This window comes from Rana temporaria, chromosome 12, assembly GCF_905171775.1.
Source record: "Rana temporaria chromosome 12, aRanTem1.1, whole genome shotgun sequence".
NCBI lineage: Eukaryota > Metazoa > Chordata > Amphibia > Anura > Ranidae > Rana > Rana temporaria.
Window position 1 is genome coordinate 60,491,269 of NC_053500.1, and position 19,329 is coordinate 60,510,597.

Sequence of the window (19,329 nt, forward strand, 5' to 3'; positions counted from 1 at the left end):
AAAGGGTGGTGCTAAAGAGCAGGAAAAACACGTAGTACGTCTATTACGTCACTACGTTCGTTGTTTGTTGGCTGTGTGGATGCTTACTAAGTTCACGGCCAGCGCCCCTTCAGACCAAAATCCATGGAAAAGTCAGATGGAAGTTTGATCGTGTGTACGAGGCTTTAGCTTCTGTTTGATCTGCAGTTGCCGTGGATGCTGCACATGTGATCAGTTATGACACCCGCCATTTGATGGCTTGATTGGTTGATATTTAACCTAAGCACACTAGAAACTGTGACAGTTATAAATTAGTGGGATTATTTCTACTTTACTTCACTTTAATTTAAATGACTTAAGCCTCATACACACGATCAGATTTTCCACAGACAAAGCGTAGGACATTTGTCCGAAGGGTGTTGGCCAGGAATTTGTATTACAAATGGAACTACGTGATTTCTCAGCTCTTTAGCGCCACCCTTTGGGCAACTTCTAATGTTGTGTTTGGTGAGCATTGCTTCCGCGCATGCCTGTTTGTACTTTGGACTTTTGTACGACGGATTTGTGTACACACAATCGGATAATTCGACAACACACATTTGTTGGTGGAAAATTTTAAAGCATGCTATCCCACATTTGTCCGCGGGGAAAACCGACAACAATTGTCCAACGGAGCATACAAAAGGTTGTATTTTCCCCCAACAGCCTGTCATCACACAATTCCCTGTGGGAAGTGGGAAGTAACCCTTGTCCTGGTGATTGCTCTGATCCTTGAACTCTTCATTCCTCTGCTTCCCATCCATACCCCAACAGCTCTGATCTTCTGGTGCTGCGGGGGTTAATATGGGCTGGTGAACTATGATCTTTGGGTGCCACAGGACCTGTCAAAAGCACTTGTCAAACGTGCCAACTATGTTCATCCTTTCTGCCCCTCCACCATTTATAGAAGCTGTAATGTAGCTTCCAGCAAGGAAAAGTGCTCTATCAATGAAGGAGGGGCAGGTGAATGAAAGGTCCATCCATTAGTTGATAATGAAATTCATCAAGTTAGTTCACATATAATAAATGAACACTGGTATAATGTCTGACCTGTTATTTCCATTTAAACAATTAATCATCTTGTTTTGTCAAACTCTTCTGCAGGTCTGGCCTGGCTATACTGTGTTTGTTGATTTCACAAATCCCGAAGCTCATAAATGGTGGCACGACATGTTCAAGGCCTTTCATGAAAAAGTGCCTTTTGATGGGGCTTGGATTGTAAGTAATAATAGAAGATGTTCACAATAAGTATGACATTTAGTAAAAGATAATTATGAAAAAGCACAAATAATTTGTGTAGCACTACCCCTGTACAAGCTGCTGGTTATATTTCAGGTGTCACGTTACCTCTATATTCTGGCTGTCCAGGGTAAAAGGAGAGTCCGAAGAATTTCAATGTCCACACACACTGTACCTCTCTTTCTCTTTGGGTTTATTTGGAAGAACTTTAGCAGAAAAGAAGGATGAAGGGTGGAAGGGTAGGTAGGTTCAGATGCACAGTCACAAGTAAGGAAACACTCCTGTTTCCAGCAAACAGTTCTCGTCGCCACTCTAGCCAGAGTGGGTATTGCTTACCTGGATAGGTCCCTCTCACTGGCCTAGCAGCCGGGATGGCGCACATAATAAAGTACAGTCTCTGCCACAGACCTTCCTTTGTAGGTGAGATGTTTCTGTCCGGAATCCTCTGCCACAGGATTCAGCACCCAGATCTCTTTGCTTCACAGAACTTTAGATCTGACAGGCGACACTGTCAGGCCTCTCTGTGTTTGGTGCATCCTCAGATGAAGTTTCCAGGCCTTCTCCCAAGGTACCAGCCTCATGCATGGTCCTCACCAGGATAGGTCCTCCCCTGGTTTCCTCAAGTGGCTTCCTCCCGCAGGACGGACAGCACAGGATCACCTTTGCAGTACAGGCCCCAGCCAGAAAACTGGGCCCAGCAAACGAAGCCGCAGCCCTGGGCCAACGTGGCCCCAGAGCTAGGATTCACAACGCGCACCCCTGGCCAGGCGGCCCACGGGGCGCGAACGGACCCCACACCAATGGCGTCTGTCACTTAAGTACCCCTCCCCAGCATGCACAGCGGGGCGACCACTCCCACTGATTCGCTGCTGAGGGGGACACTCAAAACACCATGACCTGGCTGCTGCCACCCTTGGCCTGGGATGGTAACAACACCCCCAGGCAATCAATGGTGGATACTCCCAGCACAGCCATGGCTAGAACAGAGGCAAAATTGCCCTTAATCATTCTGGTCTGAGCCAAATAACAGCTCAGACCCACATTCAATTTAGAGCAGCGCCTGTTCTTCAGGAGCAGGGCGCTACATTTGTATATGTTCTGGGTGGATTGGTGGTCATTGTTTAGTCACCCAGGAAGTATGTTTAGTTTTACTTGCCATGTATTTCCACAGCCATGCAAGGTAAATAACATGTACTACTCCTGGTGCCAGTGATTCTATTGTTCTTTTTTATGATATTAGGCTGAACACAGAGTTTGAGTTGGGCGTTTAATACTAAGAGACTGTACTGTGGGGTGATGTTGTAAAATATTTTACCATTTAAATCTAGTGGAAGTTTTGCAGCATTTTCCTGTCCACAGTGTCTCCACCGAAAGGGCTCTAATGCATACAAGATAGTCACCCCCATAGAACACACCTGTTCCCCGGGATAGATCACACTTATTGTATACATTTAAAGGAAAGGAGGTCCACACTTGAAGGATGTTTTCAATGTTTTATTTGAACTTGGTAAATTCAATTGAATACTGAAAACTCGCACGGGACTCCTACAGCTCCTTAAATATGAGTAGCTGGGTGGGATTCAGCATTCAGTAGCATTAATCAGCTTTATTCTGGAGCATGACACCCACACAATACAAGGTTCTAATGTATCTCTATTTCATTGATGACTCAATGAAAATATCGTAGGCACCCATAGCTTCCAAGAACACAGGTTTCAGACCCAGTTTTCAGCCCTAGGACCACAAACTTGGCGTACAACAATGTGAGGCTATACCCTACAGGCTCTGACTTTAGCCCTGGTGCCTCAATCCCAACTCACAGTCTGCCTACAGGTTAAACTCTCCCTACACTGAGCTTTACCTTGAGTAGGGAGGCCTACCAAAGGACCTTCTCAGAAGAATAAGAGCTGACTGGCCCTAATAGAACACTGCAGAAGTGCACAGGAAGTTCTAGGGGAAGTTCCCATTAGTCAGGGATGACATAATTTCAAGACTGGTGCATACCTTTGTGATGCTCCCCTGTGTGATAGTTCAGCAACTCTCCAGATGGTAGTGCATTAGCTTGGTAACCTAACTCAAACACAGTTACAAATAAATTCGTACAGAGTGGGGATCCATTAAACCAGAACGGTTACCTTTATCTTAGAGAAATAAAGTCCAGACATCTCAAAGCATTGGGTATTCTGTAATCTTACCTCCCAATGGAGGGTGAAATCCTTGGCTTCCTCCAGAGAGGAACTGTATAAATTGCACTGCAGGCTATGTGTCTCCTGGCAGCAGACTTGTTCCTCCCATGACTGAGCACCCCATGCACCACTCCCTTTACATACTTTTTTAAATTTTTGATGACTGGAGGGATAGCTTCTCAGTAACCAGGGGGGGGGGGGGTTGGATAAATAAATTAAGTTCTTTGCACAGTACAAGATTCCCACACTACCAAACAGTGACACCTAGTGGAATTACAGGGAGTTGCATGTCAAAATTCTAGACCAGTAGTTGGCAACTTCTGAACTAAAGGGCCTCAAATGCTGCTCCTGACATGACCAAAGGGCCCCACACAATGTTCAATGTATGAACTGTTTGAGAGGGCTATCAGAAACTGAAGACCCACTCGTAGAAATGAGGGTCAGAGAATGTAGACGTGCTACATTTTTGGCTGGGGGCATGCTGAAGAATACAATAAAAAACTGGGAACATATTACATGAGGTTAGTGGAGATCAATGCTATTACTTACTTAATGTTCTCACTACAGACTGCTGAGGTCCAAGGGCTGCACATCATATACCAAAGAGCCACGTGCAGCCCCCAGGCCGCAGATTGGGCACCAGGGCTCTAGACCATTCCCTTTAGACTGAGGTGCTATCTAGTGGCCAATAAAGAGCTTACATGGCTGCCATACAGTGCCCTGGCACATGACACACAAAAAAAGAATAGTGTTATCAAGAATGACTTACAGACCCTGAGCTAATAGTAAGGATCTCATATCTCAGATCCCAGATATGTTAGGGCTCAATGTCTTATCATATCTGACAATTTTTGGCAATTGGAAAGCCTAAGAGAGCAAGAGAATGAAGGGGCAGGGCTAAAAATGCCACACCAAAATGGAGGTGCACTGTAAAAAAAGGTAGGAGCAATGGTTGCAGTAGAGTCTATAATTGTGCATGCTTAGTTCACCACTGTTGACGGAGATAAAAATGGTGGTGTCAGTGAGAGCAAAGAAGACCCACCATTGTTAGGAGAAAAAAATGCTCCAGCGTTGTTGGGAGGGACAAAATATCCTAGTGTTGGTTGTGTTTAATGGCCCAACATTGATGGTGTCAGTGGGAAGAAGACTGTTTTGGTGTCTGTGTCATGGGCTTTGAAAGAGGCCGGGAGTTGAGGGGTTTTGGGGCCACTCTGAAGGAGGCATGGAGCTGAAGAGTTTTGGGGGTGCTGTCAAGGGGTGAGGGGGTTGAGAGGTTCTGGGGCACTCTGAAAAAGGCAGGGAGTTTAAGGGCTTTGGAGGAGCTCTGAGGGAGGGTGGGGCTAAGGGGTTCTGAGGGGGGAATGGGTACCTCCTTCTTAATACTGGCACCTGCCCAGGAATAAAGGCAGCTTTCTTTTCATCTCTGGTTATGCTATGATGTATGAGGCAGGAAGAAGGACAGTTCACACTCACTTTCCAGAATCAATCCTTTTGTTATTTAAACTCTCATCTACTGCATAAGCAGGAGGATTCACCTGACAAATAAAATGAAATGGCATGATTTATTTTTTAGTGCTTAGTTTTTAGCCCCTCCAACTTTTCCCCAGCCCCTCCAACTTCTCTCTATGTAATGAAAAGAATTTCATATCTTACTTGAGCATCTTGGTGCCAAGGTAGCAAAGTGGGCTTTGGAGGAATTGCCCCATCCTAATAAAAATCTGAATTATTACTATGGGTTATTACAGTTATCAAATCAGCATTGCTGTTTTTATGTATTAATGATATGAGCCTTGTATAATTTAATTGTGGTATTTCTATAAATAGTGATACTAAACAATTTCATTGGACCCTCCTTGCCTAATGCCTCCACCTTTTGACGTAGGACATGAATGAGCCGGCTAATAATGTTCATGGTTCTTTGGATGGCTGTCCAGACAACAGTCTTGAAAACCCTCCATATGTGCCTGGTAAGTTTTTAATAGGCCACATTTTGCTCTTGCTTCTAGTTGCCTAATTTAATCTGAGCCTTATGCCGCGTACACACGACGTGAAAAACGACGAGAAAAAATAGAGCAGGTTCTAAATTTTTAACGACCATTTTCTTCATCGAGAAAAATGCTCTGGAGCATACACACGACCGTTTTCCGCGACCAATTTAAAAAATTGCATTTTTCTCATCATGAAAAATGGTCGTGTGTACGCGGCATAAGGAATGACTTCCTCCCATGTGATTGTAGGACAAAGATTTTTTTATACCCTAACTTTTGTTTGTGCTGCTAAGCACTGCAGTCATTGTATACCACAATTCTCAAACATATCATCATCTGCAAGCTAAAGCCTGTATTAGACATGTGCAATTCGTTTAGAGTACAAATTCTGACAAATTTGTGGTTATTCAGAGATTCACATATATCCGAATCTCCATATGAACGAGTAACAAATAGTAACGAATTTTGTTGAAATCCATTAAAAGTAATTTTATTTATTTGTTTTCTAACAAATTCAAACTTTTCAGAAAGATTCGAATTTGGATTGGTCGAAAAAAACGATCGACCAATTTGAATTCTGTGTGAAGAAATAGCTGTTTATTAAAAAGTGGGCCACCCAATCCCTAATAACCATTAGTCATGAATGTAAAGAAAACAATGCCAGCAATTTCCTGGCAATAGAAATAAAAAATAAAAAAACAGCGTAGGGTCCCCCCCAGTCCATTCCAGGTCTTTCAGGTCCACGACATCAGAAGGGGCGGTGCCACCAGGTGACGTAGACAGGTGGCCCCACCCTACCCTATAAAAGAAATGTCAAAAGAAGAAACGTCGGGGTGGCGTGATTGACAACGAATTTACACTTAGTGCTATTCCTTATGTGTTACACTGACATCTATACACTCAATGCTTTTCCTTAACACTGATATCTGTATATTGAGAGCTATTCCTTATATACAACACTGATATATCTGTACACTTCGGCACTCAGTGTACAGATATCAGTGTACCAGGGAATAGCTCCTGGTAGATGGGCACTGGATGACTCCACTTTGTCTTCACTCTGCAACCTCAAGCTCTCTCACTGGCTTTCCCCCGCGGCATGAATGTATACTGTAGCCCCGCCCCTCTGCTGAATTCCCTAGGAGAAGAGGTGGCCAGAGCACCTGTCACTGCTATAATCCTCATGGCTCCATGATCGCTCTGTAATCCCGGCCAGCACCAAGTCCTCTCATACAGCCTCATCATCTGCAGGCAGGGATGACATCGCTCACTACCTCCGCAGTGCACAAACTTTCCCAATCCTGCATAATAAGCTGTGGGCACATCCAGGGGCAGACTGAGCAGCTCACGGGGCCCCCTGACTCTAGGGCCCTCGGTTTGTGCCCGAATGGTCAGTCCGCCCCTGGCTTTACCGCCCCCACCCCAGTGTGAAAGGGGCCTAAGCCTAGGTTCACACTGCTGCGAATTCAAAATTTGCCGATTTCGGCCGCAATTTAATGTAAATCGCGGCCCGAAATCGCATAAAGTAGTACAGGAACTACTTTTTGAAATCGCAGATGCGGCGTCGCACTGATTAGGACAGTGTCATTGCCGACAATTGCCGCCGATTTGAGATGCGATTTGACATGTCAAATCGCATCTCAAATCGTTCCAAATCGTACCCAGTGTGAACCAGGGCTAAATGTTTCAGGAGGGCCATTCCAGCCTATCCACAGGTCTCTGTAATATGACCAATTTTAGTTTTGGTCTAGAGCAGTCTGAAACAAACAAGGAAAACAGGGATTTCAGGGCCTTCTGGCAGGTTTTGACACCTTTCTGAAGTCTCAGTTAGGAAGGGTTCCTTCACTTTTTGTTTTAGGTTTCAATATTTTTATTTGAAGGTTTTCACAAAAAAGTAAATTCCAGTAATAATTTCAAACAATACGCAATATCTGCGATTTTGATTGCATATAAAATAAATCAAAAATGTTGCACTCTGTTACTGCACTAATACTGAGTGAAAGACATAGCAACTTCCTTCCCATTGGCAAAGCATCATTCCCTCTAAGATAGCTTTCCTCAGCACATAGCTGAGATATAGAGCTGCAAGCTGCTGAATCAATTCTCAATGAACCACAATCCAATTTGCTAGTTTGTAAAGAGGACATAAAACATAAATGTCCCAGCATGTCTTTCTATTGTATGATAGCAATGTGATTGGATAGGGTTCAGGCTACGTCCTACATCTCAGGAGGTGCAAATCCTCTCAATCCTCTAGAATTGCCAGGAAAGCTTATGTTTAAGCTGGTTACATGGTATGGTAATTGACTTCCAATTTCTGGCTCTAGTGATTTTGGCGGAGACCAATATGAAAGTAGGCAGTCGTCTCTGTTTTTTTGAGGCCTCCTCCCACTTACACCCCAGCAAGGCATGTTTCGGGGACTTGGTCAGATTAATTTAAGTAAGAGAAAAAATTAAATTATAAACTCTGATCCAAAACCTCTGTACTTTAGGACAGTGCCACCATATATGGTAGGCCGTCCCTTCCTGACCACATCCCCTGAAACATTTAGACGAAGCACCCGGGACATAAGTAGCCAGTATAGCCAGAACCATACACCATCTCAGCAATACTTTATAGTGCCAATCTTCAAGTTCAAGGCTTGGATATCCTGTTCCCATTTGACCATTTAACCCATTTTTGGCCAATGTATATCACTTTTTGTTTTAACCTAACAATAGATTGATATCATTTTGAACAAAAGTCCATGGAAAATTTGCACGAAAATTGTTAGAACATTCAGTTGAAAGATGGAAAACCTCTAATGCCACCCCTGCCCGGTTATTACATGGCTACCCTTGGTTACACTATTTCCCTGCCAAGTCAGTATATTGGGCCGGTAACATCCTTGTTGTTAAGGACTCCACTGGTTTACTTAGCAGCCATTGACAGTGGGAAGTTGTCATGTATAATAGCGGTAGTAATGGCCAAACCAAACCTTAAGCTCATCCTGTCCATGTCATATACAGTATGTACTTCAGCTGTGTCTTTGCCTGCAACTGAGCTTTAAATTGCAGATATTGTTTAAATTACTTAATTTGAGACATTAATAAAAGCACCAAGCTCATAAATAAATGACTGCAACCACATTAAAAACAGAGAGTCAGATGCTTTTACATGGCTTTTTAGAAACAAAAATCTTATGTACATAAAGACCCCATTTACACCTAGTGTAGTGGCAACCACTGGTGTGAGCAGCCTATTGCATTACGGTGTGCACACCAGAGCACAAACACATATGTATATATCAGCAGAGCAGTGGACGGTGTCAATGAAGCAGAGATTGGTGTCATTGTTTTTAATCTTTATTATTTTTTTTACAATTTAATTTTTTTTTTATAATTTTTTACAATATTATTTGTTATTAATTTTACATTTCTTTTCTTTCTTTCTTTTTTTTTTAGGAACCCTTGGGGGTTTTGGGGAAGTGTCAGGGGTGTAAACAGACCTCTGATGTCCCACTTCTGAGACAGAAAAAGGGACAAAGGACAGAGCTTCCCCAGTCTTTCTCTCTGCAGCCTCAGTTGCACTGGATAGTGAACTAACTAATGGGAAGTGCTCTGTGCTGAGCGGTTTCCTGTTCATTCACAAACTGAAGCATTAAGAAAGAACACAGGAGTGACCAGTACAGATCATTCACTGTGTTTCCATCCTGAAACACCACCTGTAGCAAGGAGATGAGGGAAGCTGGCAGCATTGCAGGGGAGAGAAAGGGAGCGACAGAAAGCAGGGGAAATCTTCACTGCACAGGGTGATTAGGGTGTGCCCAGCCACACCCAGCACACCCTGTGCGCACGCCTATGTTGGCAACACATATTTTTTCTATGTTTTGATTTTAAATACAATGGGCTGCCCTATGCAAATCAAAAAGTGGAAAGTAAAAGTGGGAAAGTAGCTCATGTAGTGTTTTCCAGCGTTCTGGTTAGTGTGGTTTTTGCCACATTTTCTGCTTCATTTGTCACATTTTTTTCTGTGCGACAAATCAAACCTTTGTTTCCCGCATTTATCCTGTTATTAACAATTTCTGGCACCCCAAGTGCAACGTGCATTTTTCGAGCTTTCTGGGAAACACACGCTGAAGCGTGGGATTCTGCGCATTCCTGGAGCATGCAGGTGTGAACAGAGCCCTAATGTAGACATGTGCACAACAAAAAATGTTTCGTCTCGTTTCAGTAGAATCGTAATTTCGTAAGACGCGAGTTTTCATATTTAGACTCGTTTGTATTTTTGTAACAGTTTTATTTTCGTTGATACTGAATGATTCGTAATTCTGTCTAATTTATTTTCTTTGATTAAAAATTCGTAATTTTGTGAGATTGCCTTTTCCGTTGATTCGTAACATTGTTTTGTTTTCGTTAATTTGTGTCTACTACCGTGCTTTAAATGGATTCGTATTTTCGTAAATACATTGCGGTCATTCATAATGATTCGCAATCTTGTGTTTTAGTTTAGTTTTCAACACGCGGCTATAGCCTCCGCCCCTGTGCGCCATTTTAGAGACAGTCACGAGACCTGACTCAGTCTCCTACTTAAATTAATCTAAAAAGATTCAGGAATGCATTGTGACCCAGACACAAAAGACATAAGCTGATTGGCTAAGATATTAAAGGGGTTGTAAAGGTAAAAAAAAAAAAACCTAAATAGCTTCCTTTACCTTAGTGCAGTCCTCCTTCGCTTACCTCATCCTTCCATTTTGCTTTTAAATGTCCTTATTTCTTCTGAGAAATCCTCACTTCCTGTTCTTCTGTCTGTAACTCCACACAGTAATGCAAGGCTTTCTCCCTGGTGTGGAGGGGGCGAGCAGGAGAGTCAGGCGCTCTCTACATTGCAGATAGAGAAAGGAGCTGTGTGTTAGTGGGCATCTCCTGCCTCAAGGGACTGCACTAAGGTAAAGGAAGTTATTTAGGGAACTTTTTTTACCTTTACAACCCCTTTAAGTAAGATACATCACTCACTACACTGCCAATTCGAAAGAACGATTGGAGAACACGAAATTACGAACAGACATAAGATACACTTTCTTACACTGTCCATTCAAAAGAACGATTTGAGAACACGAACAAATGAAATTACGAACATACAAAGAAACTAAATTCCAAACACACAAATGAAATACGAACATACGAAATTACGAACAGACAAAGGATTGAAAATACGGAATGCAAATCATTCGTTATAGATGTCATTTTCGTTCTTTTACTGTTTCAGTGTTTTTTATTTTCTTAAGTTTGTCCATTCCTAAGTTCCTATTTTTTCATGTTCGTTATTTTGCTTATTTGGAATTTCCGTATTTTTGGTTCTTTCAGCTATTCGGATGTTCGAATTGATCCGAATGTACGAATACTAACAAATTTGTACGAAACTCCATTCGTTACAAACCGAAACGCACATGTCTACCCTAATGTAATGTTTATAAAATGTAAAACATTGTGTACTGTTGTTATACCATTTTATTGGCTTGTGTTTGCTTCCAATGTCTGTGTTCATCCATTTTATAGATGTTGTTGGGAAAGTGTTACGTGATACCACCATCTGTGCCTCCAGCCACCAGAACATCTCATCACACTACAATCTTCATAATATGTATGGACTGTTTGAAGCAATAGCAACTCATGAGTAAGTAAATGGTAATGGAATGTTATCAATCAACAAAGTCTAAACATAAAGTGAACTCCAGCATTGCCTTCAGTCTTGCACAGTTGTACAGGCTCCTCTCTCCCCCTGAAATTGCTTACTCATTTCACTGAATTTCTCAAAGTGTATATTACAAGCTGCAGCAAGTGAAATAAAGCCCTCTTGATTTCCTGGCTGGAGGACATCCAGCCTCATCTAGCTCTTTCCTGCCCAGCCTCACTGGCCCTGGCCCACCCATTTCATTTGTTGGCTTTTAGTTCATTTGATAGATTTCAATTAAAGTGTAAGTAAACCCACCTATCATTTAACCTGCCTGGGAATGCATAACTCCCACCTAGAACCAGTCCACTGCTAGCAGTCTTGACAAAGGGACACAAAAAAGTTGTAATTACTCCATAATCTATCCAAAGCAAGCAGAGCCCCTAAAAATATTTAACATATTTCAGCCTTCTCAGATGCGGTGGCTGCATTCGTTTTCTTTGGTTTTCTGGCTTTATTTCCTTTATTTTGACCTACTCCCTGGGTGGCTACCGTCACTTCTCCATCGTATTTATGGAGCTATGGAGGGAGCCTTACCAACTGTTGACCAACAGTCTTGACTTCAAACATGTCTCATGTATGTTGATGTGTATGCAAATGTTCACTAGACATGCGCACTGCCGAAAAATTCATTTGTTTTAGTTTCATTTGTTTTTTCCATAAATTCGAAAATCTGTAAATTCACATATATTCAAAATTCGTGAATTCTAAAATTCGGAATTCGTAAATTAGTCAATTTAAAAAAAACTAAAATTTGTGAATTAGAAAATCTTGACTTCAAACATGTCTGCCTTCGTACATCTTCATTGCATAGGGGATTAGGAGATTAGTAGTTCACAGAAGAAAGATAAAATAGTTTTATCCTTCCAGTTGAGTGTATAAAGTCACAAGAACACATTTCTGTCAGGATCAACCGGCATTTTCTATATTTGCTAAAAACATTGGGGCAGATTCACGTAGAAAGCTGTTACGCTGCGGCGGCGTAACGTATCCCATTTACGTTACACCGCCGCAAGTTTACAGCGTAAGTGCCTGATTTTCAAAGCACTTACCTGTAAACTTGCGGCAGCGTAGCGTAAATCTGCTCGGCGTAAGCCCGCCTAATTCAAATGGGGTGGGCACCATTTAAATTAGGCGCGTTCCCACGCCGAACGTACTGCGCATGCTCTGTCTGTAAAATTACCCGACGTGCATTGCGCTAAATGACGTCGCAAGGACGTCATTGGTTTCGACGTTAACGTAAATGGCGTCCAGCGCCATTCACGGACAACTTACGCAAACGACGTGAAATTTTAAATTTTGACGCGGGAACGACGGCCATACATTGGTTACACCACCTAGAGGGCATGCTTAGTTTTACGCGACGCATCTCTATGTAAACTACGTAAATTTAGATCGACGGGCAAAGCGAACGTTCGTGAATCGGCGTAACTAGTAATTTGCATATTCTACGCCGACCGCAATGGAATCGCCACCTAGTGGCCGGCCTAGAATTGCAGCCTAAGATCCGACGGTGTAACACAGGTACACCTTTTGGATCTTAGGGCTATCTATGCGTAACCTGATTCTATGAATCAGGCGCATAGATACGACAATCGTATCTCAGGAGATACGCCGTCGTATCTCTTTTGTGAATCTGGCCCATTGTTACCTTGGAATAAATAAATAAAACAGCCACCATTTCTAAGAAAGGTTAAAGTTGTTCTTGGTTTAATGACCCTTTATAAACAAAAAGGAAAATGTGTATAAGTTGATGTGTATGCAAATGTTCTCTAGACAATTTGAAAATTCGGAAATTCGAAAATCTTAAATTCGAAAAATCCAAAATTTGTAAATTAGAAAATTCGGAATTCCAAAATTAGAAAATTAGAAATTAGAAAATTCGTAAAATTGGAAATTTAGAAATTAGAAAATCTTAAATTAGAAAAATTTGGAAATTCGAGAATTTGGAAATTCGAAAATTTGGAATTTCTAAATTTGAAAATTAGTACATTTGGAAATTAGCAAATGTTCGAATTTTCGAATGTTCCAATTCGTAAATTCGAAAATTAGTAAATTAGAACATTTGTAAATTCATGAAAATAGAAAATAAAAAATTAAATTTGTACATTAGAAAATTCGGAATTCGTAAATTAGAAAATTAGAAAATCTGTAAATTCATAAATTTGGAAAATAGGAAATTCGGAATTCGTAAATTGGAAAATTAGAAAATTCATAGATTCATAAATTAGAAAATTCGGAATTAGAGAAATTAGTGAATTCATAAATTTGAGAATTCGTAAATTCGAAAATTTGGAGATTAGAAGATTCGTAAATTTGGAAATTCATAAATTTGGAAATTAGAACATTTGGAATTCCACATTTGAAAATTCATAAATTTGGAAATTAGAACATTTGGAATTCATAAATTTGAAAATTCATAAAATTGGAAATTAGAAAATTTGGAATTCCTAAATTTGAAAATTCATAAATTAGGAAATTAGCAAAAATTTTCCAATTAGTAAATTCGAAAATTTGGAAATTCGTAAAAATAGAAAATAAAAAAAATTGTAAATTTGGAAATTCATAAAAATTGAAAAAAAAATGTGAATTTGTACATTAGAAAATTTGGAGTTCGTAAATTAGAAAATTTGGAAATTCATAAATTTGGAAATTAGAACATTCAGAATTCGTAAATTAGAAAATTTGTAAATTAGAAATTTGTAAATACATAAATTTGTAAATTAAAACATTTTGAATTCGTAAATTAGAAAATTTGGAATTTAGAAGATTCGTAAATTTGGAAATTCATAAATTTGGAAATTAGAAAATTCGGAATTCAGAAATTAGAAAATTCGGTAATTAGAAAATCTGTAATTTCATAAACTCATAAATTTGTAAATTCGGGAATGTGTAAATTAGAAAGTTAGAAAGTTTTGTAAATTTGTAAATTTATAAATTTGGAAATGAGAAAATTTTGAAATTTGTAAATGGGAAAGTTCGTAAATTTGAAAATTCGGAATTCTTAATTAGAAAATTTGGAAATTCATAAATTTGGAAAATAGAATATTTGGAATTCGTAAATTAGAAAATTCGTAAATTTGGAAATTAGAAAATTTTCAATTAGAGCATTCCTAAATTAGAAAATTCATAAATTTTATGAATTTTCTAATTTACGAATTTTAGAAATAAAAATTTTCTAATTCACGAATTTTCTCATTTTCAAATTCACAAACTCCAAATTTTTATGAATTCACAAATTTTCTAATTTACAAATTTAGGAATTTTCGAATTTAGGAATTCTAAATTTTTGAATCTCCAAATTATTCTAATTTTCTAATTTATGAATTCTGAATTTTCAAATTTACAAATTTACAAATTTCCGAATTCTGAATTGTCAAATTTACACATTTACGAATTCTGAATTTTCTAATTTACAAATTTACGAATTCTGAATTTTCGAATTCCCAAATATACTAACTTATGAATTCTGAATTTTACAGATTTACAAATTTAGGAAGTTTCGAATTTACGAATTTTTGAAATTAAAATTTGTAAGTCCGTAAATTTGGAAATTAGAAAATTCAGAATTCGTAAATTTGGAAATTCGAACATTCAGAATTCATAAATTAGAAAATTAGAAAAATTTCGAGATTTGAAAATCCGGAATTCCTAACTTCGAAAATTCGTAAATTAGAAGATTCGTAAATTTGAAAATTCGGAATTCTTGAACACTTACCACCCATAGGCAGAATGATGGCCCGGGAAGTGATTCTGTTATCCTGACTGGACGTTCAGCACGATAACATGCCGGAACGCGCCCCTGGGGTGCGCAGTGCGGCGTTTGCGAGTGTGGCATTAGTCGGTCACACCGCATATCCTATTATGGAAAGAAGCCTCTGACAAAGGCTTCTTTTTTATTTTTTATTTCTTTATTTTAATTGTCATACATACAGAGAAATAAACAATTTCATGAATCCATCAATCATATGAGCTCCAACAAATCCATTCAAAATCCAATTACCAGCATTATATTAAATACATCCACAGAAAAAACAACAGCTAGTTATTTTATTCTGTCTTCCGTTAGACCTGCTTCTCGTGTGTGCCCTGACAACATACTTTATTAAGAAGAAAAAACTCTACCTATCTGAAGAGGCAAAAGGAGAAAGTAAGAAGCCCCATGAGGGAAAGAATTCCTAAAAAAGTGAAAAAAGATAGAAGAAGGAAAAAAAGACACTGATAGGTGGTGAGGAGGAGTCGGGGTTCTGACAGAGGCTTCTAACCACGTGAACAGCTGTGACCAATCACAGCTGATCACAGCGTGAACCAGGAAGTGCCTGTAAATGTCATTACTTGGTTTGCGCTGATAGAGAGAGCCGTTTGGTGGCTTTCCCTATCAGAGAGGGTTCTGTGCTCATAATCAGCACATTGATTATCATCACAGGCACCATCAAATGTACCCAGCAGCTGCCAATCAGTGCCCCATCATAAACCCCCCTAAGTGCCCAATCAGTGCCCACCATAGTGCCAATCAGTGTCCATCACAGTGCCAATCAGTGCCCAGCATTAACACCTGTCCAGTACATGCCCAATCAGTGCTGCCCATCCATGCCATCTTCTAGTGTCCACCAATGCCACCTATCAGTGCCCATCAATTCTACATATCAGTGCCCATCAATTCTACATATCAGTGCCACCTTATCAGTGCCAACTCATCAGTGTCCATCTGTGCCGCTTCATAAGTGCCCATCAGTGCAGGCTCATCAGTGCCCACCAGTGAAGGAGAAAGCACAATTTTATAACAGAAACAAAGAAAAACTTTTTTTTCACAATTGTCGCTCTTTTTTAGTTTGTTTAGCAAAAAATAAAAACCACAGAGGTGATCAAATACCACCAAAAGAAAGCTCTATTTGTGGGAAGAAAATGATAAAAATTTCATTTGGATACAGTGTTGTATGACTGCGCAATTGTCAAAGTGCGACAGCGCTGGTCTGACAGCTGAGAGGGTCAGGGAAATCGTGGGAGGAGGTGACAGAGTGGTGCAAGACATGTCTCATGATGACTGTTCACTTTGGAAAAGGTACTAGTTATTTTCTATCATGGTGGGGTTGGGTCCTTTGGGATGGAGTGAAAGCATCTGTCTCTTAGCTCGGCACTGGGGTCGAGGGTCGGCAAGAAGGCTTTATTTATACTGTGTAGGGGGGAACAGTCAAGCTTGGACTTCATTTCATTATGATCCATCTCATTACATTTGACCGATGTTGAATATGTCTAATGCAAGCATTTGTCCCCCCCTTCCTCCTTTCCCCCCCCCCACTTCCCCCCTTTCCCCTTTTCTCTTGGTTGGGTTTTGTTTTGTACACCGGTCTTTGTGTCATGACCGGTAACTGTTGGTCGCGTTTGTAGCCTGTTATTGTATATGTGTCTTGAAAAATTCAATAAAAATAATTTTACAAAAAAAAAAGTGCGACAGCGCTGAAAGTTCAAAATTGTCCTGGGTAGGAAGGGGCAAAAAAGCCTGATATTGACGTGCGTAAATTAGAAAAAGTTTGAAAATTCGTAAATTTGTAAATTCGTTCATTTGGAAATCAGAAAATTCGGAACTCGTAAATTAGAAAATTTGTAAATTTAAAAATTCGTAAATTCATAAATTTGGAAATCAGAAAATTTGGAATTCGTAAATTCATAAATTTGGAAATTAGAAAATTCAGAATTCTCAAATTAGGAAATTAGAAATTCATGAATTCATAAATTTGGAAAATTAGAAAATTCATAAATATGTAAATTCATAAATTTGTATATTAGAAAATTCTGAATTCGTAAATTCAAAAATTTTGAAATTAGAAAATTTTGAAATTAGAAAATTCAGAATTGCTCAATTCGAAAATACGAAAAAATTCCTAAATTCGTGAATTAGAAAATCAGGAAATTAGAGAATTTGTAAATTCGAAAATCCATAAATTCGAAAATTTGTAGATTAGAAAATTAGTAAATTAGAAAATTCATAAATTAGAAAATTCGTAAATTTGAAAATTCATAAATTTGGAAATTAGAAAATTAATACATTTTAAAATTCTGAAATTAGAAAATTCATAAGTTTGAAAAATAGAAAATTCGGAATTCGTAAATTAGAAAGTTAGAAAATTCGTAAATTATAAAATTCATTTAATATATTTGGAAATTAGAAAATTCGTAAATAATAAATAAGAAGATTCGTAAATTTGTAAATTCTTATATTTGGAAATTAAAAAATTCGGAACCATTTCCCACCCCGCCATATGCAGAATGACAGCCGGGAAGTGGTTCTGTTATCCTGACGTGAATTAGAAATTTAGAAAATTTGTAAACTCTTATTTACAAATTCTTAATTTGGAAATATCTTGAATTAAAAAATGTGTAAATTCATAAATTTGGAAATTAGAAAATTGGAAAATTGGAAAATTTGTAAATTCATAAATTTGTAAATTCAAGAATTCGTAAATTCGAAAATTTGAAAATTCGTAAATTTGTAAATTAGAAACTTCAGTATTCATAAACTAGAAATTTCGTAAATTCATAAATTTGTAAATTAGAAAATTTGTAAATTCGTAATTTCATACATTTGGAAATGAGAAAAATCGGAATTCATAAATTCGAAAATTAGTAAAATTCGTAAATTTGTAAATTAGAAAATTTGTAAATTTGTAAATTCGTAAATTCATAAATTTGGAAATATAAAATTCGTAAATTAGAAGATTAGTACAATTTTAAATTTGTAAATTCATATTTGGAAATTAGAAAACTTGCAAATTCCTAAATTTGGAATTTAGAAAATTCGAAATTCATACATTAGAAAATTCCTTAATTCATAAATTTGTAAGTTAAAAAAAATTGTAAATTAGAAAAATCGTAAAAGTTCATGAATTTGGAAATAAGAAAATTTGGAATTCGTAAATTCATGAATTTGGAAATTAAAAAATCTGGAAATCATAAATTCGTGAATTCAAATTTTGAAATTAGAAAATTCAGAATTTGTAAATTCATCAGATTGGAAATTCGAAAATTGGGAATTAGAAAATTAGAAAATTCGTAGATTCATAAATTCATACATTTGGAATTCGTAAATTCGAAAATTCATAAATTTGGAAATTCATAAATTCATAACTTTGGAAATTATAAAATTTGGAATTCGGAAATTAGAATTGTATAAATTAGAAAATGTATAATTTAAAAAATTCGTAAATTCATCAATTTGGAAATGAGAAAATTCATAAATTCATTAATTTGGATATTACAAAATTCGGAATTAGAAAATTGGAAAATTAGAAAATTTGTAAATTCATAAAATAGAAAATTAGAACATTCGAACATTTGGAAATTCATAAATTTGAAAATTCACAAATTCGAAAATTTGTAAATTCATAAAATTTAAAAATTTAAAATATTTGGAATTCGTAAATTAGAAAATTTGGAAATTTGGAAATTTGGAAATTAGAAAATTTGGAATTCATAAATTCATAAATTCGTAAATGTATTCATTTGTAAATTTATAAATTCATAAATTTGGAAATTTGAAAATTCAGACTTCGTAAATTAGAAAATTCATAAATTCCTATATTTGGAAATGAGAAAATTCAGAATTCATAAATTCGTAAATTTGTAAATTAGAAAATTTGAAATTAGAAAATTAGAAAATTAGAAAATTAGTAAATTTGTAAATTCATAAATTTGGAAATGAGAAAATTTGGAAATTAGAAAATTTGGAATTCGTAAACTATAAAAATAGAAAATTTGAACATTTGGTTATTTATAAATTCATAAATTTGGAAATGGAAAAATTCGGAATTCGGAAATTAGAGAATTCATAGATTCGTAAATTTGGAAATTCGTAAATTCATACATTTGGAAATTAGAAAATTCTGGATTCGGAAATTCGTAGATTCATAAATTTGCAAATTAGAAAATTCGAAATTTATAAATTAGAAAATTCGGAATTTGTAAATAACAAAATTTGAAAATTCGTAAATTAGAAAATTCGGAATTCATAAATTTGGAAATGAGAAAATTCGGATATTCGGAATTCGTGAATTAAAAATTCATAAAATCGTAAATTAGAAATTTCGTAAATTTGGAAATTAGAAAGATTATTACACACTTTTAAAATTTGTAAATTCATGAATTCTAAAATTTGGAATTCATAAATTCATAAATTCGTAAATTCATA

General features: G+C 37.4%; 1 protein-coding gene across 3 annotated transcripts in view; it reads left to right on the top strand.

The window, feature by feature from the left end:
- LOC120919333 (lysosomal alpha-glucosidase-like) overlaps positions 1–19,329 on the top strand; it is a 258,842-nt gene that overhangs the window by 172,388 nt on the left and 67,125 nt on the right. For all 3 annotated transcript variants that reach the window (XM_040331444.1, XM_040331445.1, XM_040331446.1), the window contains exons 10-12: positions 1,123–1,236; positions 5,326–5,410; positions 10,970–11,087. In XM_040331444.1, coding sequence (XP_040187378.1) covers positions 1,123–1,236; positions 5,326–5,410; positions 10,970–11,087 — 317 coding nt within the window. The remainder of the gene's footprint in view (positions 1–1,122; positions 1,237–5,325; positions 5,411–10,969; positions 11,088–19,329) is intronic.